This window comes from Protomyctophum bolini, assembly GCF_963924005.1.
Source record: "Protomyctophum bolini genome assembly, chromosome: 3".
NCBI classification, from domain to species: Eukaryota; Metazoa; Chordata; class Actinopteri; order Myctophiformes; family Myctophidae; genus Protomyctophum; species Protomyctophum bolini.
Window position 1 is genome coordinate 45,568,792 of NC_137864.1, and position 25,529 is coordinate 45,594,320.

Sequence of the window (25,529 nt, forward strand, 5' to 3'; positions counted from 1 at the left end):
TCTCAATGATGAATATGTGGATTAAAGGACCTAATGCCAGAGTGTAATTGGTTTTCGATAGTGACGTAATGACGATATGTTTTAGTGTTGGGAGGATTAAACTAAGGTAATGCTCCTATGTATACATGTATGTAATCTGGCACCACTGCCGTATCAGGCACAATTTGCTGGGACGGTGCATACGCATCAAAAGTGGTGGGACGGTGCGTACGGCGCAAAGTAACCACAGTATACCGCTAATCCACTTACAAATTACATATACATAGTATATGTATAACTAGCTCTCAATGATGACGTAAAAAAATATGTGGATTAAAGGACCCAATGCCAGAGTGTAATTGGTTTTCGATGGTGACGTAATGACGATATGTTTTAGTGTTGGGAGGATTAAAGGTAATGCTCCTATGTACCGGTATACATGTATGTAATCTGGCACCACTGCCGTATCAGGCACAAGTAGTCATTACTGAGATTTGACAGTTTGTAGCGGTCGAAAGTACTTGCGCGCTCTGCTTAGTGTGCAACAAGCAAGTATGCACTCGATAGAGTGCAGTTCTAGTTGTCTTCATGCATTTAGACAAGCGATGGTCTAGTAGTGATAGTAGTGAAATGCAAGGTTTACATTATTTTGTTTTTATTTATTTACCAGGGACAAGATGTTTTTCATTCATTGCATACATTTCAGCTTTCACATCCATGTAAATGAGCTAGAGTTACAGAAGGGCTAATTTTCATCTCCAGTCCCTGGGCAAGCAATTAAAAGTGGTGATATAAAAACAGATTTATCAAAACAATAAGACAAGAAAACATATTACAACAGGACTCGCATAACAGAACAATTACGGTAAAATGAGGAAAAATTACACCAGTGACAAATTAAATTGAGCTGATCATCACCCATGGTTACAAGTTTGGTTTGCATTAAGCCATCTTTTAAGGTTGGATTTGAAAGTAAAATAATTCTTATAATTGGTTGTCTCTCTTAAGTCTTAAATCTGTAGGAAGACTATTCCAGTGATGGGAGGCTATAACAGATTGGATTAAGAGCGTCTGCTAAAGGCCTAAATTGAAATTGAAATTGAACAGAGCAGCCGGTTTTCACCAAACACATACAGTAACATACGTCTGTATGTTACAATGCTGTCCCCTCTGGTAGTTTCCCTTGATGCTCTGCCACCACCACTCTGTTTAACGCTATCACATTTCTCTGTGATGTTTCAGGAAGTTCAAGTGGTAACTCGTCCCCAGAATACAAAAGGAAGGAGTATGGAAAAGGTAAGGTTCCTCTGGAATGTGTACAGTATGTAGCATGGGTACATAACGCCCCGGGATTCCAACTCGGGAGTCCAATATCTTAACCACTAGACCAGAGGCATTTGAGCCACGGACCGCCATTTGATGACATTTAGAGACCCAAAACGAATGAATATTTTGTTGTCGTTGGATAAGAGTTTGTCTACAATTCCATGCTTTTGGCAAACGTTGACCAAAATATAAATTCTTCTACATTCTCTAATTGTGACTTTTTGTAAATTAAGTAATGCAGACCGCCTCAAGGACCACTGGTGGTCACCGGACCACTGGTTGAAAACCACTGCACTAAACCAAAGAGATATCCCTATGTGTTTGTTTGATTGATTGAAAGATGTATTAACAGATACAACTCAATACAAAACTGTTAACTGTGGTCAACACCATAAAGCATTACACTTGTTTACAATAGGGCCCACCATGTTCAATTCATCATAAAATGTACTATTAGACTTTTGAGGCTGTCAGGCTGAGGCTGTGAGCCACTCTGCAACAATTGTACATTAAAGATATTACCAGTACAGTATGTTCTTTATGCAGTTTATCCGTTTCTTTCTTTCTTTTCTTTTTCTTTTTTTCAGGCACTGCAACTACTGCCGTCAGAGGGCGCTCTCAGACTAAAGGTACAGCAAGATTTGAGCCTATTCTCTAGCTTTGTACAAGTAAACCTGATAATAACAGAAGAACCTTTATCCAAAGGTCAATCATTATATGGCATACCTAGATTAGAGACATATTTGATAGGCATCATCATTGGTAATCATATTCTTTGAAATGATACATAGGCCTAATAGTGGAACCTGGCATGGAGACACTTTTCACTAGGCGTGTAAAATATCAAACTGGTGACAATTTAAATCGTGATTAAATCTCAATTTGAATCGTGATGCAAAAAGCATCTTTGTTCGATAAAAAAAAATCAAAAAGAGGAATAAGAACAAGAACGAGAAAGGAAATACTGGATTTGTAAAAGAAATAAATATCTATTATTATTATATATATACCGGTATATATTTTATATATATATATATATATAAATATATAATATATACCGGTATATATTATTATATATTATATTTTTTTCTTTCTAATTTGTCTGGAAAATATCCTTGTGTTTAAACAACCGTGAAAAATCGTATCGTGAACCAGTAGTATTGTGATTCGAATAGTATCGTGAGTTGAGTGAATCGCTACGTGCCTACTTTCACACAAAGCCATGTGTACTTTATTACCAAATCTAACAGTTCCGTTTTCCTTCTTCAGATAACGAACTAATGGAAAAGGTGTTTTCTGTGTTTCAGAGAGTGAGATCAGAGCTAGACTCCAGAGTGCTTCTCCGTCCTCATCACGATGTGAGTAACAAAAACAAACTTTTCAGTGTGACCCGCATTTTCTCTTAAGATTATCGGACTTCAGATATGAACAATAAAGCTATCACACGTAATAGCAAATGACACATCCCTTACGACGGGGCTCCACCGGGCGCGTTGCGTCTCCGTCGCGTGCGTCAAAAAACGAACCGGGCCAATTCTAATGCAGTCACACAACGCGGGCAGTGGAGCCGCCCTTCATTGATTAAAAAGGGAACATTCCCTGACGGTGATGGAGACGTGGCGCTGACGCGCTTGGTGGAGCCCCGGTGTAAACATTGTCACTTCAGACTATCTGGACCAAGATACACAACTTTGAAATATCAAAAAATTGTTTTAGTAGGAGTTTGTTTCCTTTCAGCTATTGCATTTGCTGCACTAAAGAGACTGCCTGGCTGATGTGATGGTTCTGTGTATACTGGTGTTGTGTTGTTTGTGTGCTGCTACAGTATGTTGTTTTGTTGTATCTGTCTGTTGGGCACAATAAATACTACCGTACTGTTAGTATAGGCCTACTATAACACACATCAGATTCTAAAAATGTCTTCTACATCCTGACAGTTTTCTGAAAAAGCTATATTTCTATGTCAGTCGTTCTTCGATTTTTCAAAAATAGCAGACCTACAAGCTCGTAGCGCGACACTCGGTGGCGCGCTATGAGCTTGTAGATCTGCTATTTCTCAATAGCTAAAGCATAACATAATGCTAACACCAAAAGGGGTTCCCGGCCAAAATGGTTACAGTTATTTATTGTGTAAACCTAATACGCTGGAGAAAAACACGCTTCTATCTTACATGGACAACAGGCTATACATACTGTACTGTATATACAACCTCATGCACATGCACAAGACGACATGTGGGCCAGTAAAGTAATTCTAAAAGTCATACTTTAGCTATTGAAAAATAGCAGATCTACAAGCTCATGGCGCTCATGGCACGCTATGAGCTCAGGTCTGCTATTTTTGAAAAATCGTAAAAATGTGGCACACATCTTTGAATATATATTCTTTCAGAGTGAACGTTTTTGAGTGTACTGTATGTGTTTTGACGTGCAGGGACAGAGCTGGATGTTGTATAAAGACAGTATAAAGACAGTGAATGAGTGTACTGTATGTGTTTTGACGTGCAGGGACAGAGCTGGATGATGTGAAGCGTCTGTTGAAGAGTGGTGGAGGCAGCCCCCCTCATTCTCCTACCAGCACACTGCCTGTCCCTAAGAAGGCCAGTGTGTCTGAGGGCACAGGTAGGAGCAATTGCTGATTCTCTTATTTGCAAACCTTTAATAAAGTATTCAATTCAATCCAGTGTGACTACAATATATGGCATGACATGTGATTAACAAATGACGGGGTAAATGGTCACAAAAGTAGAGTGCAAAGAGGACAATGTATAGTGCATCAAAGAGGGACACCAAGTACACTTCAAACCTAGCTTCAAACAAGATGCTATCTATAGTAAAAAACAATAATATATTAACATTTGTGATCAAGCTAAGCAAATAAAAAACAATAAAGACATCATACTACTATAATTCTAACAATGTCTGAATGAATGTCTGAATGAATGTCAGAAACACCGCCTTATCTCATTGCCTGCACCAATCACTCCCACTTTTCACACAGGCATTGACCATAATTATATGGAGGTCTTAACGTAGCCCTTTTTTCGATTTGACACATTAATGATTAATAATGAATTTATTAGTGAATTAAAAATAAGAAAACGCACCCAGGGCGCAGTACCCCCCGCGGCCACAAGGGGGGGGGGGATATCTCACAACGGGTAAGGGCTAGTTTGAACAAATGACCAAACATACCGTACCTGTCCTGCATGTGAATCAGGAAAGGGGTTAATTAATGAAATTATTTGCCAGCTTGTAAATTTGCATAAGGCTGCATCAATCTAAGAATTTTAGAGCATATAGACACGGGGCTTAAAGTTCTCCGTCCTGGGGACGGATTTCAGCCCTGAGGATTCCATAAGGGTCATTTATGAGATCAGTGCAGATTTGCAAAAAATCGGATTTGTTTTTTACTTTAAGCCCTGTAAACACAAAATCACATAATATTTCACTTCATGAATTACACTCTCCCTCCTTCACAGTTGCACACGGTATAAATTGACAATTCTTGCACGTTGCGTTCCCATCCTCAGGGTATGACAGCGTTTGGACGGGGACTATGGAAAGCAGCTATGGTTACGGTACCAACCCCAAGAACCTGTCCCCTACCTCCACCCTTCAGCATTCAGGTAGTTGTTGTTCGTCTCCTACTGTTCTGCCACTGAGCATAGTGTCTTTATCACTTCACCCCTGAGGCCCTGCAGACCGGGGGCTGTCCTCTATTCCACTGTTTCCCAAACAGTGGGTCGGAACACATTCGTGGGTCACGGACCAATTTTTATGAGCCACGATTATAAATTATAAACCAACGTAAATTCATATTTATAAAAAATAAATCAATTAATAAGTGGTGAAAATTTCCGATCTACAAGCTCACAGTGCAGCGCGAAGTGACGCATTGTCTGCTTGTAGATCTGCTATTCTCACTAGTTTGGGCAAACATAACCAATCTCTCTATTCTATTCTAGTGCCAGATCACAACAAGTTTTCTCAAGACACTTTACAGTACATTATGGATATGTTGGGTTTGTCTTTATGAAGTAATTCAGTTGAGCCGTTTCAGTTTCTGGGAAATCTGGTGAACAATGGAACCAAAGCACTGTTGTTCTACTGTACTGTGTTCCACTTTACTCTGTTCTGAACCAAAGCACTGTTGTTCTACTGTACTGTGTTCCACTTTACTCTGTTCTGAACCAAAGCACTGTTGTTCTACTGTACTGTGTTCCACTTTACTCTGTTCTGAACCAAAGCACTGTTGTTCTACTGTACTGTGTTCCACTTTACTCTGTTCTGCAGGACTTCAGAACAACCTGACGTTTAGCTCCCCCTCCATGTCCAGTGGGTTCTCTGTTAACAGCTCTGGTGAGCCTCCACCTGCACTCATTTAGCCTCTTGTTAACAGCTCTGGTGAGCCTCCACCTGCACTCATTTAGACTCTGTTAACAGCTCTGGTGAGCCTCCACCTGCACTCATTTAGACTCTGTTAACAGCTCTGGTGAGCCTCCACCTGCACTCATTTAGCCTCTTGTTAACAGCTCTGGTGAGCCTCCACCTGCACTCATTTAGACTCTGTTAACAGCTCTGGTGAGCCTCCACCTGCACTCATTTAGACTCTGTTAACAGCTCTGGTGAGCCTCCACCTGCACTCATTTAGACTCTTGTTAACAGCTCTGGTGAACCTCCACCTGCACTCATTTAGACTCTTGTTAACAGCTCTGGTGAACCTCCACCTGCACTCATTTAGACTCTTGTTAACAGCTCTGGTGAACCTCCACCTGCACTCATTTAGACTCTGTTAACAGCTCTGGTGAGCCTCCACCTGCACTCATGTAGCCCATTTTGGCCTGATTTAAATGATTACCGGCTCTCCTACCAGAGACGTAGCATCTTTCCGCCTTTCATCAAATTATTGGCTTATGAATGCGACAAAAACAAATACATCTTGACGAATTCTAGGCGTCATGGGACGGGTGTGTAATAGATAGAAAATAAGTAACTTTTTGGGGTGAACTACTTTTTAACAGGATTCCCACGGTCAGAAAAAACCTTTTCCAGTCCTGGAAAAGGTTTGTAATTCATCAAAGGTGCTGGAAACAAATTGCTTGGATATGCATTGTTTTCAGCTATTGATAAAAAAGAATACATATCGAAACATTTTCCAAAACATGTATAACATGTATAACATTACACAAAATATGTAACAGAAGTCATTTTTCGCCGAACGGGCTGCGTGATTGCAGCCTAATCTGTACCGGATGTGACAAAAAGAACAGATCTACAAGCTCACAGCGTGCTGCTGTGGTGTTATCCTATGCCGTAGGATAGGTGGTTTAGCCAAAAAATTGGAACGGAATTTGGTATACCATTATTATGTTCTATGGTTTATTTGGGCATTGCACAAGTAAGAGACACAATATTGCGCTGAATGATTGTTATATAGTTCTGAAAATTGGGTTAAATATTCTCGAAAGGTTTTGGAACTTCATTGGTAAAAATGTGTGGGGAACCCTGCCTTTAACATCTGCCTCTGCATCTGGTCCTGACCATTATAGACAATATGGACAGATTCAATAAGGTGCAGTGTGAAAAACAACCTAGTGATTGTGTCCACTCTGCTTGGTTACAGTTTCTTTTGAATGGTCTTCAGTGGCAGTGCTGCTTAGTTACACTGTTAGAAACGACATGACAAAAAAAACATTTTCCTTTACGATAATCACTTACGTACAATAGAATGATAAACTAACTGAAACGTTTTTGGGCCAGACTTTAGCCCCAAATTTTATATCAACTTTACTAAAACTAAGCCTTTTCAAAAACTAAAAACTACACTAACTAAAATAGCAAAAGGTTTGTTTAAAAAATAATTAAAACTAAGCTGTGTGTCCACTTGGTGGACACACAGCCTACAGGGAATCAAACGATTACATTTAAATGTGTTAACAAATTCTGGGTGGGAACCCCTTTTGGTGTTTTAACTAAGCATTATGTTATACTTTAGCTATTGAAAAATAGCAGATCTACAAACTCATAGCGTGCCACCGAGTGTGCAACGAGGTCTGCTATTTTTGAAATATCGTGAAAATGAGGCACACATCTTTGAATATATATTCTTTCGGAAGACTTTTTATTTTATTTCGACGTCCGGCCTAAACTTGTTCATTAATTGTGTTTCTTTGTCCCAGGTCCAGTTTATGGGGTCCAGAACAACCTGGCCAGCACCACCAGCACCCTCCTCTCTAGTGGCTTCAATGCACAACCAGGTACTGTATGGAGCAACCACTGAGCCCGTTAAGACCCGAGTGGTTTACCTGAGCTTCTATAGATCTTTTAGCTATTTTGACAGTGGTTAAATCTGCAATCCATAGCCTTCAAGTTCATGTCCTACCCGAGATTTTAACCTAGGTCCGCCGCACGAACTCCCAAAATGTTATGCTGTTGTAACTGCACACCATGGAAGCTGACTGTATACTTCCAAAATAGTGTAATCTTGTCAACCAATAGGTGTCCTACCCGACCACAGTTATATATAATAACTCTACTACACAGATTGGTTAGTAAAGACAGAGGGCTGTATTTTGCGTGTCTTAAGTACCAGGTCTTATTACCTAACTTGAGTAAACTTAAGACCTGGAGGCGTGATCAATGCTCTTTGGCCACTCAGAATAGCCAAATGGCATTGATCACGCCTCCAGGTCTTTAGTTTACTCAAGTTAGGGAATAAGACCTGGTACTTAAGACACGCAAAATACAGCCCGCAAAATACAGCCCAAATAGTAATACTACTACTACACTTCGTGAACATGGGGGGAAAAGCTAAAGTACTGATATGTTCAGGACTATTATATTTGTTATAGTTCACTTAATGTCAAGTTCTTTTGTCTTTTTGCAGTGTACGGTGTGCAGAAAAATGTTACCAGCACTGGAGTAATTGCAACTACAGGTGAAGCATGCATGTGTGGACACTTATTTAGTTTGCACAGTATTTTAACTGAGAGTGAGAGGTCAGGTCTCGAGAGCTTTTCAGTGGATGTAAATGTGTACACCATATGACTCGCTCTATTAATTAATATGAATTACTTTCTCATTCTATTTACCTCACTGTACAGGAACAATAGGCGTCATATCACTGTAAACAATATCACAGTTATTATCTATTATCTATAAGTGTATATTATGAACTTACAGTCAATGGAGGTTTATTTGAATGGTGGATTACCACTGCTGCACCAATTAAATGATGATGAAGGTCATTGAACTTTGATGCCATTGTTCTGTGTTGTTTTCTGACAGCGGCGCCAAGCAGTCCCACTAGCGACGACGTCTTCTCCAAAGACTTCAAGTTCATGCTGCTGGAGAAGGACACGGCTGCTGCAAAGGAGACTGAGAGACTGGTCATGGCCGTTGACACCGGCAAGACCTTTGCCTCTACTGCCCCCAGTGCTGGTACAGTACATTACACTAGTCTTAAACGTTATTCACCATGGTTAAACACTACTGCTGGTACAGTACATTACACTAGTCATAAACGTTATTCACCATGGTTAAACACTACTGCTGGTACAGTACATTACACTAGTCTTAAACGTTATTCACCATCATTAACCACTACTGCTGGTACAGTACATTACACTAGTCATAAACTTTATTCACCATCATTAACCACTACTGCTGGTACAGTACATTACACTAGTCTTAAACGTTATTCACCATCATTAACCACTACTGCTGGTACAGTACATTACACTAGTCATAAACTTTATTCACCATCATTAACCACTACTGCTGGTACAGTACATTACACTAGTCATAAACTTTATTCACCATCATTAACCACTACTGCTGGTACAGTACATTACACTAGTCATAAACTTTATTCACCATCATTAACCACTACTGCTGGTACAGTACATTACACTAGTCTTAAACGTTATTCACCATCATTAACCACTACTGCTGGTACAGTACATTACACTAGTCATAAACTTTATTCACCATCATTAACCACTACTGCTGGTACAGTACATTACACTAGTCATAAACGTTATTCACCATCATTAACCACTACTGCTGGTACAGTACATTACACTAGTCATAAACTTTATTCACCATCGTTAGACACTACTGCTGGTACAGTACATTACACTAGTCATAAACGTTATTCACCATCATTAACCACTACTGCTGGTACAGTACATTACACTAGTCATAAACGTTATTCACCATCATTAACCACTACTGCTGGTACAGTACATTACACTAGTCATAAACGTTATTCACCATCATTAACCACTACTGCTGGTACAGTACATTACACTAGTCATAAACGTTATTCACCATCATTAACCACTACTGCTGGTACAGTACATTACACTAGTCATAAACTTTATTCACCATCATTAACCACTACTGCTGGTACAGTACATTACACTAGTCTTAAACGTTATTCACCATCATTAACCACTACTGCTGGTACAGTACATTACACTAGTCATAAACTTTATTCACCATCATTAACCACTACTGCTGGTACAGTACATTACACTAGTCATAAACGTTATTCACCATCATTAACCACTACTGCTGGTACAGTACATTACACTAGTCATAAACGTTATTCACCATCATTAACCACTACTGCTGGTACAGTACATTACACTAGTCATAAACTTTATTCACCATCATTAACCACTACTGCTGGTACAGTACATTACACTAGTCATAAACGTTATTCACCATCATTAACCACTACTGCTGGTACAGTACATTACACTAGTCATAAACGTTATTCACCATCATTAACCACTACTGCTGGTACAGTACATTACACTAGTCATAAACTTTATTCACCATCATTAACCACTAATCATTAACAAAGCATGCTGCGCACCGGAAATATATTTTCGGTCATTTAGTTATTTTAAGATGAAAGAGCATTTAAAGTGATCAAACTAGCATTAGAATACAAGCACAAGTGAAATATAACGAAATACTCTGCGTCGGCCTAAAACATCATCATTACATATTCTCAATGTGTTTTCTTTTTTTAAATAACAGATATACAACCTCACAATGTGTCGCTGTGAGCTTGTAGATCAGCTATTTTCATTTGTGGTTGTAGACCTGGTCACTTGCAACACAGCAAGAGAAAGAGGAACCTATGCACACACAAACGCAAAGACTTATGGGCCATATGAAAAAGGTCAATAGATGTTAAGTCAATTTGAAAGTAAACTAATCTAGAATGACAGGTTACAGTATCTAACACTACTGTATGTGAGGTGTCCCGATGCTGTTGACCTCACCAAGCTTGTGATTCAAGTAGGTTAAACAAAAGTGAATAATATTTATCCAGGTCTGTAACATGTAAATATGATTGTGTCTGTTATCTAGCTAAGTTCTCCGACGACTCTCTGAAGAAGAAGAAAGTAACCGATGGCTTCGTGGGAGCTGATTCCGATACAGAATATGTATCCGGTAGGTAGAGGTCACATAATAATACACATATAATAAACAGAATATGTATCCGGTAGGTAGAGGTAACAACATCACTGCTGGGATCTGGATATTCATGTCGTTTAGAGTTTATTTTATACTAAATTCTTGTCTCCTTTCCCAAAGATGCATCCGTGAAAGTTGCCACAAAAGACAAAGCTACTTATGCAGGTATTTTGTCCCAACTATGTAGATTTGCAATGGAAATCACACGTTTACCGGTACATGTACTACACAAAAGATGATCATGATATCTATGCCAAAATGTAATTGTCCATTTTATGCCAAGCACTTAACATATCGCTGCCGTCGGGATAAACCTTACATCTCCATATTTCACCTTTTTAGTTTTTAACTTTTTTAATACATACCCTACTTCGTCATGGTACTGTACACAGTATCACACAAATGTAGCAAGAATGTAATAGCGGGAGTGGGTGAGCTCGTAGATCTGCCACTTTAGCTATTCAATGTTTTTTAAGTGAAAGTGGTTAAGTGTGTCTGTGGGTTTTATAAATATTGAACCAATAAAATGTATTAACACTAGCCTGGCACTCTGGCAGATTCATCAGGCTATATTAAACCCATTTTGGGGGCGGGAACCCCTTGTGGTGTTTTAAACATTATTATGTTATAATTTAGCTATTTTTGAGAAATCGTGAAAAGTTTTATTTCAGAAAACTGGACGATATAGAAGATTATTTTTTTATTTTATTTTGATGTCTGGCCTAAATGGGTTAGCGACTAAATAGTAACTAAATTGGATCCATTGAAACATCGGTTCTTCTCCCATTTCCTGAAAAGTAACAGTTTTAGACATACCGGTATGAGGTTTCCAGTTTCCACCCGACAGCAACGATTTAGCATAGCTATAGATGCAGATGAATAAACTCTTAAGTGCCATTGGTTTTCTAACGGTTGTCTCTCCTGTGCTGCTGGCTCAGAGATCATTGGTTCAGGGGCACGGTGGCACAGTTGGTAGTGCTGTCGCCTCACAGCTAGAAGGTCCTGGGTTCGATTCCCGCTCGGGGCACTGTGGGTGCTGGCGGCGTGTTTAACTCCTCCGCGTCATCAGTGCCCATACCCGAAGGCTGGGGTTGGCGAAAGGGCCTTTCTGTGTGGAGTTTGCATGTTCTCCCTGTGTCCCCTAGGGTAGGTACCCTCACAAAAAACATGCAGTAATCCTGGTCTCTAAACTGCCTCCCCCTGGCCAGCCGGGGCGCCTGATGGAGGGGAAAGGAACTGGTTGGAATAACGTGTTCCTTTCACGCGCTACGTCCAACCAGGGAAACTCCCCCCTGTCAGGTGTAAAGGAGCAACTTGGACACTCAAGCATGAAGGAAGCATGAGTTAAGTCCGTTGCTCTCCCCAGGTTGGCGGAGGGTGTGTAGAGCCCAGGATCACAGTAGATGATTGACACAGGGGTGAAAAATGGGTTACAAAATCGTGGGATAAAAAATATATAAGAAAAAAAAAGAGATCATTGGTTCTCTAACGGTTGTCTCTCCTGTGCTGCTCAGAGATCCGTACCGATGACTTTGGCTTTGGAGCACTGTGCTGCTCCTGCTGCAGCTGGTGGAAGTGGCTGCTAGGCCTGCTACTCCTTATGGGGCTCCTGCTGGGACTCCTCTTTGGCCTTATTGCTCTGGGTAAGACTGCATAATACAACATTTAGCCTGGGTAAGACTGCATAATACAACATTTAGCCTGCGAAAGACTGCATAATACAACATTTAGCCTGGGTAAGACTGCATAATACAACATTTAGCCTGGGTAAGACTGCATAATACAACATTTAGCCTGGGTAAGACTGCATAATACAACATTTAGCCTGGGTAAGACTGCATAATGTAACATCCATCCTGGGTAAGACGGGTTGATCACATATAACTCAATGGTTGATACACTATGAAAGTGCTACTGGTCACTGCCAATTTGCCAGTATTGCGACGGGTGAAAACAGGCTGGCATTGGTACGGTGTGGTGCTTGCGAACGTGTGTGTGTAAAAATTGCTGATCTACAGGCTTTGTGAGCTTATTATCGGCTATTTTCACAATTTCTGCCTCTTTCTTATACTATAGCCAGGCCATATTTGACAATTTGTCCAAAGTTTAACCATTATTTATAGTATAGTTTGTTGATTACTGGTAACGCAGTGAACACATTTATTTATTAACATTTTAGAGGCACTAAAAATCTCTTAAAAGACCTTAAATTGGGGGGCATTTCCGGGGGTCCCCAGCCAAAAGCGTTGAGAACCCCTGCACTACTACTGTATACATTGCAACATTATTTTATTTGTATTTCATTTTTTATATAAAAATATAAAAACATTGGGTTATCGCATCAGAATTTACAGCATATGTCACCTGTTCTTCTCTCCTCTCCTCTCATGCTCTGTTTGTTTCCCCCTCCTCGACGTAGCTGATGAAGTCAAGCGTCTCAGGAACCGCGTGGAGACGCTAGAGGCCGCCACGGGTGCTGCTGCGTCGGCCAGCGCCAGCCGCTACTCCTCTTCGTCGGCCATCAACATCGTCGACCCGCTGGAGTCGAGTTCCACCATCACCCGCTCGGACAATGGGATCAACCTGGGGGCCGACAGGGCGGGAGGAGCAGGGGGAGGACTGGGCCCGGACAGTGCTGCTCTGCAGAGGGCTGTCCAGCAACTGCTCAGGGCTGAGCTCCGCTCAGATGCTGTAAGAGGTACTACATCTGTCCGCACGGATTCTCAAGTTCTCAGCCGCACACCACTGATTTGATAAGCAAATGCTCTCGCATTTATCATAAAATGAAAGCCTCAATCTAGAAAAATAGAATGATGGCATCTAAACGTCACAGTCCTATATAATAGTTCATTGTTCAGGAAACGTTCATGCTGTTTCACACAATCACAGACTCGGAATGACCGTCATGAGATTTTATTTAGCATTATTTATTCCATCTGTCTGTCTGTCTGTCTGTCTGTGTGTGGCTTAATTACATCTTAATTACATCATTTTGCAGAATCACTCGCACATTCACTGAAGGGGGAAAAAGGAGAGCCAGGGCATAAAGGTATCGTCCAATAAAAATAAGAAAAGGGTCATTGAGGGAAACACATTATTTTCACAGTGTAAGTTCCTCTTTCATTAACTCTTGTCTTGTCATCAATGTCATCATTTTGCTGTAGGTGATCAAGGCCTGCCGGGAACAAAAGGTTAGTGGTTGCCACTGGTTGGTGTATTTTTTGCTATCCTTCTACCCTAATGGAAAGGGGGTACACGAGCACATGGCTGTTTATCGTTCACCTTCTCCTACCAAACCGCTCCGCTCTATGCTCAAAGAAATCCTGCACGCCACCCGAATCCACTGCACTACATCGCTTCCCCACAACTGCCATATTTACTGTACAAATATTACTTTTGTCAGACACACTGTTATTGCACAGCATTTCGATGTGATGCAAATTACATCACAAATTCCCCATTCCCCGCCCCCCTCCCCATTTCACTGCACACACACACACGCACGCGCACACACACACACACACACACACACACACACACACACACACACACACACACACACACATACAATACAGTATGGCAGAGAACAGTATGGCACAGTACGGTACAGTATTGTACAGTACAGTATAGTCTTTCTAATGCAGAACACTGCGCATGTTTTAAAGACTTCAGTAATGCAGAACACTAGTATGCAATGCAATATGCATGCGTTTAAAGACTTCAGTCCTCAGCCCAATCAAGCATTAGTTCACCCCTAGCCTGAGCTAACGCTAGACCTTTCTGGCCTAGATGGGAGGGGTCGCGGCTCAGATTTGCGCACACCCTGATTGGTTCACCGTTCTGTCCGTCAGCCCCGGTCTCTCCCCCCACCCTTTTTATAGTTATTTCCACAGAGTTGGCACACGTTGGGGTTTTTTCTTATACGGTGTGGTGGGTTCTTCAGCCATTCTCCTCATTTTCCTCGCATAGCCTCGCTTGAAGTTCCACTGTTAATGATTTCCTCACGGTGTTATTTTGAGGGGTGCACACCGCTCAGAGCCCTGACGTCACATCATCCAAATGATGAGTAAATCCAGGCTTTCATTTTCCGCGCAGACCAAATGAAAAGCCTGGGTATCGAGGCTAGTTCACCCCCAAATGATCAATTACTTGCTTACCCCATGGAATTTAATTCATATCAGATAGAGTGACATCATGCAATACATTTGCAAATAGCATGGCAGCACAACTAAAAACCCTGTTTTTGCAGGTGAAAATGGCTTCCCTGGCCTACCAGGTAAGAATGACCCAAACCCTTATATTTTGACCGTATAAATGGACTCCTTCAATCTGTATAATACCTACAGTATCAACATGTTTTGGTTTGTTTCTCCAGGTCCTCCTGGTCAGATGGGTCATGCTGGAGGAGAAGGACAAAGGGGACCAAAGGGAGGCGCAGGTAATGTTCCGTTCACCTGTGTTGAGTTTAAGTTCAGTTTAATCATTTAACCCATTCTGACCGGGCACCCATTTTGGTGTTTAGCATCATGTTATGCTTTACCTATTGAAAAATAGCAGATCTACAAGCTCGTATCGCGCCACCGAGTGGCGCGATACGAGCTTGTAGGTCTGCTATTTTTGAAAAATTCGAAGAACGACTGACATTTTTAGAATCTGATCTCAGGTCAGAATGGGTTCATCAGACCAGTGTGTGTCCAGTGGAAACCTCGTATGAATCTGATCTCAGGTCAGAATGGGTTAATCATTTAAACCAGTGTTTTTCAACCCTTTTCGTATCAAGGCCCATTATTACAATATTTTGTTATTGTTGGATCCCCCCCCCCCATGCTGTATTGATGCTGTACTATAGGAGTGATAGCAGGTCAAACGATCAAAATAACAATTATTTTACATTCTCTAATTGTGTAGACTTCTTGTAAATGAAGTAATGCAGATGTCTAACAATAAACCAAACGGTCCCTTATGGGTCTGTTTGGTATCATTTTACAGTCAAGAGTTGGAGATCTATAGGGGTTAATTTGGTACCAATAACGCCATCATTTAGATCTATAGGGGTTAATTTGGTATCATTTAGCTGGGGACCACCTGGAACCCCCTCAAGGACCACTGGTTGAAAACCACTGATTTAAACCCTCAGTATTTTGTGGTTTACCTTAAAAAACGTTTGGGGTGGTTTGGGCTTCAGAGTCTGACCGCTAGCGGGGCTTAAAAAAAGGGATTTTTAATATGAAAGCATCATCTGGGATGCAGCGTACAGTATATAGTTTCAGGGCCACATGGTACTGGCGGTACTTGATGAACACCTTGACAACTATAGGTGAACCTGGCGGTGAGGGCCCGTCAGGGCAAAGGGGCCGTGAGGGCATCATGGGCCCCCGTGGGGAGACGGGACCTCCAGGATTTGGAGAGAAAGGAGACAAAGGTAGATTTATTTCACATATGACACATCATATCATATTCTACAGTGTAGGCTATAATAAGCATATGGATGTGTTCAGTGTGTGATCTTGTTACTGTGGATGTGTTCAGTGTGTGATCTTGTTACTGTGGATGTGTTCAGTGTGTGATCTTGTTACTGTGGATGTGTTCAGTGTGTGATCTTGTTACTGTGGATGTGTTCAGTGTGTGATCTTGTTACTGTGGATGTGTTCAGTGTGTGATCTTGTTACTGTGGATGTGTTCAGTGTGTGATCTTGTTACTGTGGATGTGTTCAGTGTGTGATCTTGTTACTGTGGATGTGTTCAGTGTGTGATCTTGTTACTGTGGATGTGTTCAGTGTGTGATCTTGTTACTGTGGATGTGTTCAGTGTGTGATCTTGTTACTGTGGATGTGTTCAGTGTGTGATCTTGTTACTTGGGTTCTGGACAGGATCCCCTGGTGATCCAGGAAGTCCTGGCCCTGCTGGCCTCGCTGGACCGATGGGACCTAAAGGTAAGGTTTCAAAGGTCAAGTTGCGTTTGTTTATAGAGACAAAGAAGAGCACGATGATAACACATGTTCTCTATGGGGTTTAGGTGACGTGGGCGCGCAGGGTGCTGTGGGGATCCCTGGTAAGCACACATCACATGCGGCTCATATTTAGTCTGTTGTTTGTCAGTGGCGTTCTTCTGAGTTTGTTGCAATTTTGCCCACAGGCACTCCTGGACAACAAGGCTTCCGAGGTGAAGCAGGGGCTCCCGGAACCAAAGGTTGGGAACTTTTACTGAATCAATGCAGTGTTCTAGTAGGCAAAATCAGGGTTCTCTTGACCAGTTTCACCCATTTTGACCTGAGATCAGATTCTAAAAATGTCTGTTTGAAAATGACAGTTTTCTGAAAAAAATCGTTCTTCGATTTTTCAAAAATAGCAGATCTACAAGCTCATAGCGCGCCACTCGGTGGCGCTATGAATTTGCTCTGAGCTAAAAATGTTAGTATTTTCTTTGTACCATGAATGTGTTTTGTCATTGTCAATCTTCTAACACTCTAGGTGACAGAGGGACACCAGGGACACAAGGAGTCAAAGGAGATCAGGGAGAGAAGGGTCAACGTGGACCAGCAGGTCTGTTTGATCATTTATTCATGGATTGATGTTTAAGTTGTAAATGTTTTTTTTTTAATATATGTTTATTGGTAGTAGTTTTCAACAATGTAGTACAATTTGAACATACCATATTATTATTTTTCTCCCTCACCCCATCCCTCCCCCCACAGTTATCGTCATCATTAAACAATATAAAAAATAACAATTGAGTACAGACATACAAAAACAACCATGTATATTTGACATATAATATGAACAGTAGGAAACAAAAATAATAATTTAAGCACAGATAACAAAAACTATATAAACTAGACAACCTCGGAGAGGTCGCAATTTTAAAAAATTGCAGAGTGTGGTTGCCGCAGTGGCTTACATATATATACCCCTCCCACTGATATTGCCAGCCTGTTACAGTTTCAAGTCACACCTTAGATCGTGTGTAAGTAATTCGGAGGGGATTTAACCCCCGAAATTCTGGTTTTTTGACAAACGGTTACATTTATCGCGTTTGCGGCGCCCCCTATGGATGAAAATGGAATTGCTTTTGGAACTCGGTTGAACGAACCACCCCGGACATGTGATTCAAATTTTGGATGGATTGGACATTCCGTTCGTGATTTATGGCATTTTTCGTGATATAGGCCCCTCCTACTGACTTCGGAAGACGATTACGGCTGAACGATACGCACTACCGAAAATCTGCGTTTCTGTTTTAATCGGATGGGTCCAGAGATCACGTGTACAGATTTTTGTGAGATTTGGACAAAATCTGTAGGAGGAAAAGCAAAAAGTGTGTTTTGGACAAAATTCAAAATGGCGGAAAATCCATCATGGCGGAAATGGGCGTGGCCTATATGGGGAGATGCGTCATGACCCAAGGAATCCAGGGAAAAAATAATTTTGATTTTACGACATACGGTTCAAGATTTATGAGCCAAAAGGTAAAGTGGGCTGTTATAGCGCCACCATGAGGCCGACCTAAAAATATATATTTTTAAGTAATTTTAGTGATAATTAGGAAATATTCCTCCAAGTTTTGTAACTATAGTGCTTACAGTCTCAGAGGGAAAAATACTTGAATGTGATTTTTTGCATTTTTCCATTGAAGTCAATGGGATAATTTAATTCACTAATAAATTCATATCAATTAAACTATACAACATTTCTCTTAGCAAAGTACACGCCATCGATTCCCGATTTTTCCGGTCAATTTGACATATGGCTCAAGTGCGTACAGTCAAAACTGAGGGAGGGGTAGTGCGTCAAAATAAAGACTAGTGGAAGAAAAATAAGTGGAAGTGGAATAAAGTGTTACAATTACAAGAGTCTGGTTGCCCTGTTGGGCAACCACACTAATAACAAAAAATAAAATAAAATAAAACAAAACAAATACAATTATGAGTCGGGTTATTTGAGTTCAAAAGAGTTACAAGTTATGTTGGAAAATATTGTGTTGACTCGGAACGTTGTCATACAGCACCCTCTATACAGAGTTCTATCGTTATGAGGAAGCAAAAAAAACACACATAGTATTGGTTCAATTAGTCTGTCGGAAGTACCCTCAGATTCTCAAAGTAGGTAATGCATGGTTTTGATTGATTGATTGAAATATTTATTAACAGTTTGTAGAATTACAGTACATTTCAAGCACAAACTCAATACAGAGACTGTTAACTGTGAGTGGACGACCCAATTAAGCATTACACTTGTTTACAACAGGGTCCACATTGTTCAATTCATCAAAACATATAGAGACATACAAATAGACACTTCTATGTAGTTAAAGAACAGAACAGGAATTCATCATATAAGAAGCAAAAAGGGAAAAGATATATATACAGTGAGGGGAAAAAGGGGGGGGTGGGGTGGGGGAGGATTCAGATTTTTACAGAGGCCAGTTTCGAATTGCAGCCATCCGTAGGTGCCCTTTGAGAGCGGTTTTGAAGGAGTCAAGGGATTCACATGTCTTAATGACTGTTGGTAGGGCATTCCACATTTTGGTGGCATAGGAGCGAAAATAATTTAGTCCCTTGTTTGTGCCGAATCTGGGTTGTACATGGTTTGTTGCACTACCTCTGGTGTTGTGGGTGTGGACTTCGTTTACATTAAGGAAGTATTTAGACAGGTACATGGGTATCTTAGTGGTGTATCGAATCTTGTGGACCAGACCCATTGCAAGATGCTGTACTCTGTCGTCGACCCTAAGCCATCCCAGCCTGTCAAAGTGGACAGGGGTGAGGTGGGTTCGGGGGGTGAGGCCAAGTAGGAGCCTGACCAGTTTGTTTTGGGAGGTCTTGAGCCTTGTTTTAAAGGCCTTTGAGGTGCTGTGGTACCAAGAGGTGGATGCATAGTCAAAGAAACCTTGTACGAGGGCTCCTGTTAAGGTCTTCAATGTGTTTTTGTTGACTAGTGAGGAGATCCTGTAAAGGAATCTTGTTCTTTGATTGACTTTTTTGATTACGTTGGTGGCCATTTTATCACCGGAAAGATTGGCCTCCAGGATGGAACCTAGCTAGGTCATTTCATCTTTTCGTGTGATAATGTTGTCACCCACTCTAACCAAGAAGCCATCTGCCTTGCTGAGATTACTATTTGATCCGAAGAGAATGGATTCAGTTTTTCCCAGGTGTAAGGATAGTTTGTTATCAGCGAGCCAGGTGCAGATTCTACCGAGTTCAGAGCTGAGGGTCTTTTCAACCTGCAGTTTGTTCCTGTCCGAGACCAGCAGTGCTGAGTCGTCTGCGAACAGGAACAAGTTGCAGTCACAAGCTGATGTCATGTCGTTAACATATATTAGGAACAGTAAAGGCCCTAGTATGCTTCCTTGTGGGACGCCACAGCTCACTGGGAGGGGGGGGGACAGTGTTCCGTTCACCTCCACCATCTGTTCTCTCCCCTCCAGGTAGGATTGCATCCAGCTCACTGATGTGCTATCAAAACCAATAGCTTTAAGCTTGTTAACCAGTATGGAGTGGTTCACGGTGTCAAAAGCCTTTTGGAGGTCCAGCATGACCATGCCGCAGTATTTTCCAGCATCCACTTCGTGTTTGATGTGGTCGCTCAAATAGAGGAGGCATGTGTCAGTGGAGTGGGATGTTCTGAAAACAGATTGGAACTCGTACAGCAATTTATTAGTGGCAAGATACTTTTCAACCTGTTCATAGACTATTTTTTCCATCACTTTCGAGATGGAGCTTAGAATAGAAATAGGGCGGTAGTTGCCAGGTTCTAATTTACTCCCTTTTTTGTACAGGGGGGTTACTTTGGCCAGTTTAAAATCTTGGGGGACCTGTCCCTGTTTGATGGAGAGGTTTACTATGTGGGTGATGACTGGAGCTATGTTAATGGCTGAGTCTCTGAGAAAATAACCTTTCTGTTGAACCTCTAATTGTAAACTTTATTTTTTCCAATTTAAAAAATCCCATAATATCCTTAAGCCACATAGCTATAGAAGGGGCAGTTGGGGATTTCCACCCCAACAATATTCTACGTCTTGCTATCAGTGAGGCAAATGCTACCATATTAGACTGTTTCTAAATCTGATGGTAGTTCAAAATCTGATGGTACCCCAAAAATAGCGATCTGGGGTGACGGCTCCAAACGAACTTCAAATATATCAGACAAGATCTCAAATATTTTAGTCCAATAATGTACCAACTTGGGGCAAGACCAGAACATGTGTGTGTGATTAGCTGGTGAGAGAGCACATCTATCACATCTATCATCAATTCCAGGATATATTGTAGCAAGTTTAGATTTGCAGTAATGAAGTCTATGAAAGACTTTGAATTGAATAAGGCCTAGTCTAGCACATGATGTTGATGTGTTGACTCCATCAATAGCCACATCCCTCCACTCATCAAGAAACGTTTCACCCAACTCGGTCTCCCACCTATTCCTATTTTTGTCCATAGGGAGGATGTTTAATCTCATAAGAGATTGGTAAGTCACTGAAATATGGCCCCTTTGCCCAGGATACAGTATTAGGAGGTTGTCCCATGGTTTATTTGCTGGTTTCTCAGGGTAGGAGGGAAAGTTGTAAATGTTGAGTGACTTGTATTAGGCTATAAGATTGTCCTGACTAGCCCCGTTCGACCATTCAAAGAATGGAGGGGTGGCCATAGCTGAATGGGAATGTCCCCCGGTTCTCCCCCCTGGTCAAAGAATGGAGGGGTGGCCATAGCTGAATGGGAATGTCCCCCCGGTTCTCCCCCCTGGTCAAAGAATGGAGGGGTGGCCATAGCTGAATGGGAATGTCCCCCCGGTTCTCCCCCTGGTCAAAGAATGGAGGGGTGGCCATAGCTGAATGGGAATGTCCCCCCGGTTCTCCCCCCTGGTCAAAGAATGGAGGGGTGGCCATAGCTGAATGGGAATGTCCCCCCGGTTCTCCCCCTGGTCAAAGAATGGAGGGGTGGCCATAGCTGAATGGGAATGTCCCCCCGGTTCTCCCCCCTGGTCAAAGAATGGAGGGGTGGCCATAGCTGAATGGGAATGTCCCCCGGTTCTCCCCCTGGTCAAAGAATGGAGGGGTGGCCATAGCTGAATGGGAATGTCCCCCCGGTTCTCCCCCTGGTCAAAGAATGGAGGGGTGGCCATAGCTGAATGGGAATGTCCCCCCGGTTCTCCCCCTGGTCAAAGAATGGAGGGGTGGCCATAGCTGAATGGGAATGTCCCCCCGGTTCTCCCCCCTGGTCAAAGAATGGAGGGGTGGCCATAGCTGAATGGGAATGTCCCCCCGGTTCTCCCCCTGGTCAAAGAATGGAGGGGTGGCCATAGCTGAATGGGAATGTCCCCCCGGTTCTCCCCCTGGTCAAAGAATGGAGGGGTGGCCATAGCTGAATGGGAATGTCCCCCCGGTTCTCCCCCCTGGTCTGTGTGTTCTCCGTTCAATCAATTGGTAACGCCCAGTGCTCAGGAAGGAGATTGATAAAACGACAGAGATTTATTGATATCAAAACCGAGCGCATCGCTCCACAGGCTGGGAGCGTCATTTGCGCAACATTCAATGTTATTTCCCGGTGGGACGTCATAGAAAATCCCCCCCCATTTTAGCCGATGAGATCGAAAATCTTAATCATTCCGTCCAATTCTAAGCAAAGATGATGTGTTAGGCGGCCCATCGTTAGAATGAATCATACCTCTCGTTGTTGTCGATCGCCTCGCCTCGGCCTACGGATCGCGTAGGAGAGTAGTGACACGCTTTGATCTCGCCGCAAAGCGGGTGCCTATGGGCTGTAGTTCCAAACATTGCTCTATGGCTGGAACTATCCCATTGAGATAGAATGAGCACTTTCGCATTCCATTGTTGCAATGCTAGTCAACGCTAGTGTCACCACTCTCTTACTATATTACTCTGGCTACATCAAGCTACTTCAGCTACATCCGGGAGTGTGTGTGTGTGTGTGTGTGTGTTTCAAAAATATTGAACCAATGAAAAGTAAGCACTTTGGACAAAACCTCTTAACTCCATTGGACCCTCCAACTGTCTGCTAAAACAACTAACTCCACCACCTCTCCCCCTCACATGCAAGTAATTGACAATATAAAAAGTCACAACACCAACTTTGATGAGGCAGCATTGCTTTGTTTTCAAAATATAAAATATAAGGTTTTCTTCATGTCCAAATTTATTTTTTCATTTTCTGAAAAATGAACATTTTGGAGTTAGGTGGGTTCTTCCCGACAGCAGAGATATTGTATTTGCTCTTTGGTCTCAATTGTCACTGCAGGTGAACCGGGACAAAGTGGAGCACAAGGCCCACCTGGAAACAAGGGACCTAAAGGACCAGGGGGTAAGCAGATAGCTTCTACACCATTCTACAAATGTCGTCTAAATCCTGACCGTTTTTAATGTACATTTAACCTGTATATAGGAGGGGCTAGGCTAGGGCTATATTAAAGTCTAACTCATGTTGCTATGATTACGCGTGCCTGCGTGCGTGCGTGCCTGTGCGTGTGTGTGTGTGTGTGTGTGTGTGTGTGTGACGTGTGTGTTTCAGGTGAGCAGGGTCCTTCTGGGCCGCCAGGTGTGAGAGGAAACGCGGGGCCTCCTGGAGACGGAGGCCTTCCAGGTAACACAGGCTTAGATTGACCAATCAGACTCATGATCGACATGTGTGTTTAAAACTTTACAAACATGGAACCCACGTCGCGACTTGATTGATTCCTTGTTTTCTTTTCTTTTTTCAGCATTTTTCAGAACATTTTCTGAAACTTTTTTTCAACTCAAAGTTTTATTCATTTTTCATGAACAAAAAATAGACAAAGACATACAGAAAGCAATAAGATAAACAATTGGACATTACAGTATGTGTTGCCAAACATCAACTCAGAAAAAAGGGGAAAAAAGTAGACAAATGCTATAATTGCAGGAGTTCACACAGACAGGATAATAATCAAATGGAAACAATATATGAACATACCGTACGCACATGCAGCGTTTTCTGAATTTTAAAATAAAAAAACTACAATAAAAATGTTTTCGAAGGCTTTCTAAAAAAAAAAGGCTCAAAGGGGAATACCACTCATTTTCAACATTGAACTATATGTCGTTAATATTACTTAGAGTTGTGTGGAAATAATGAGAACGTCCCCTCCTTCTGTTTAGCCCACAAGTGCAGGTCAAGAACTTGGAGTCATGTGATGATCAGTGACATCACAACGATGTAAGCTTTGGCCTGCAGACAGCCTGGGCACACTTGAACTTCCCTGTGTGGCCAAGGGAAGCTGTCTTGACTCTTTTGCGTAATTTCTGGGTTTTTAGACAGCTGGTGGATGGAAATGAAGCTCCACCCACGCGGCAGAATGCCACTGGGGCAAGCTGCTTAACCGCCTCTGTCGGGTGGAAACCTCATTATGTCCAAAACTACTGTTAACCGTTCAGGATTCAAATTTTAAAAACAGCAAAAGTAACAGAGCTTGTAGATTTGGAACTTTTGTGTGACGCTGTAGTAAGATTTATCTTCATCCTGTTCCTTTTCTTTTCAGATATGGAATATGTAAAAAAATATATATGTAAAATGAATATAATTATGTAAAACCGTAACTGAAATGAAATAAATAATGAAATGAAATGAAATGATATGAAATCATGTTGGGCATTAATGTACAAAAAACTATAAAGTTAAAAACACAAAAAGTTTGAATATGGAGATAAGAGGTTTCTGCCCGACAGCAACGATGTACAATACTTACCAGTGAGACACCAAATGTCTCCCTTGGGTCTTGATTTGAGGTGGTTTGAGAGCTCCTGGTCTAAACTATCTACCATTGTATATCCCCCCCATAGGTGTCCCTGGACTTCAAGGACCCCCAGGTATGACCCGTATAACATGGATATCAAGTAGTATTGTTTTCATTGGAGGTTGATTATACTTGTTGTATATTAATGTGATCCTCTGCCACAGGTATTGCTGGTACTCCAGGGCTGCCTGGAACCCAAGGTAGAGTTTTCTATACTGTCCTAAGTGATGAGAGTGGGCATATCACTTGATTTTTTTGATATTCTTATTTGATTAATGTATCGTTTTGACAAATGAGAGGGACTGATAGATGGTTATGCACACTTGCACAGACAGGAGGAAGGGCCTCTAGTCTCGCCTCCCACACATGGTTCCGGTCATACAGTCTGGAGCACGGAAGCTCTGGTCATGAGCAAGCGATGCAGCATAAATGAAGCCTCCTCCCCACTTTCGTTTCGTCTTTACCGCTGCGCAAATTCACCCTAATATAAGCTTGCTGCTTAGCAGAAATGTATATATATATATAATTTAAAAAAAAAAGACATTTAAAAATATATTTACGAGAACGGAAATGCCAGTTTCCTTACTCGGATTTCGGTAGGTGTAGGTCCAGAGTCTGGACTCCAGACTCTATAGCATTTGGAGATTAAATAGTGGTCTGGCTACGCGAGGCTACCTTCCCTCTAAAGCTTATTTTGTATACCGCACCTTTCATACTGAAACTGATGGAGTATAATTTAACCCATTCTGACCTGAGATCAGATTCATACGAGGTTTCCACGGGACACACACTGGTCTGATTAACCCATTCTGACCTGAGATCAGATTCTAAAAATGTCAGTCGTTCTTCGAATTTTTCAAAAATAGCAGACCTACAAGCTCGTATCGCGCCACTCGGTGGCGCGATATGAGCTTGTAGATCTGCTATTTTTCAATAGCTAAAGCATAACATGATGCCAA

At 41.7% G+C, this 25,529-nt stretch overlaps 1 protein-coding gene across 1 annotated transcript in view; it reads left to right on the top strand.

The window, feature by feature from the left end:
- Positions 1–567: 567 nt before the first annotated feature.
- LOC308312477 (uncharacterized protein) overlaps positions 568–25,529 on the top strand; it is a gene marked incomplete at its 5' end in the record, with an annotated part of 54,700 nt that continues 29,738 nt past the window's right edge. Inside the window, 27 exons of the mRNA XM_080759084.1 lie at positions 568–616; positions 1,222–1,275; positions 1,893–1,934; positions 2,613–2,663; positions 3,814–3,927; positions 4,839–4,934; positions 5,602–5,667; positions 7,488–7,565; positions 8,195–8,245; positions 8,596–8,748; positions 10,696–10,779; positions 10,924–10,968; positions 12,318–12,446; positions 13,223–13,501; positions 13,802–13,852; positions 13,968–13,994; positions 15,053–15,079; positions 15,179–15,241; positions 16,121–16,225; positions 16,674–16,736; positions 16,820–16,855; positions 16,940–16,993; positions 17,275–17,346; positions 23,058–23,120; positions 23,328–23,399; positions 24,617–24,643; positions 24,735–24,770. Of these exons, the coding sequence (XP_080615210.1) occupies positions 568–616; positions 1,222–1,275; positions 1,893–1,934; positions 2,613–2,663; positions 3,814–3,927; positions 4,839–4,934; positions 5,602–5,667; positions 7,488–7,565; positions 8,195–8,245; positions 8,596–8,748; positions 10,696–10,779; positions 10,924–10,968; positions 12,318–12,446; positions 13,223–13,501; positions 13,802–13,852; positions 13,968–13,994; positions 15,053–15,079; positions 15,179–15,241; positions 16,121–16,225; positions 16,674–16,736; positions 16,820–16,855; positions 16,940–16,993; positions 17,275–17,346; positions 23,058–23,120; positions 23,328–23,399; positions 24,617–24,643; positions 24,735–24,770 (1,987 nt within the window). The remainder of the gene's footprint in view (positions 617–1,221; positions 1,276–1,892; positions 1,935–2,612; positions 2,664–3,813; positions 3,928–4,838; positions 4,935–5,601; positions 5,668–7,487; positions 7,566–8,194; positions 8,246–8,595; positions 8,749–10,695; positions 10,780–10,923; positions 10,969–12,317; positions 12,447–13,222; positions 13,502–13,801; positions 13,853–13,967; positions 13,995–15,052; positions 15,080–15,178; positions 15,242–16,120; positions 16,226–16,673; positions 16,737–16,819; positions 16,856–16,939; positions 16,994–17,274; positions 17,347–23,057; positions 23,121–23,327; positions 23,400–24,616; positions 24,644–24,734; positions 24,771–25,529) is intronic.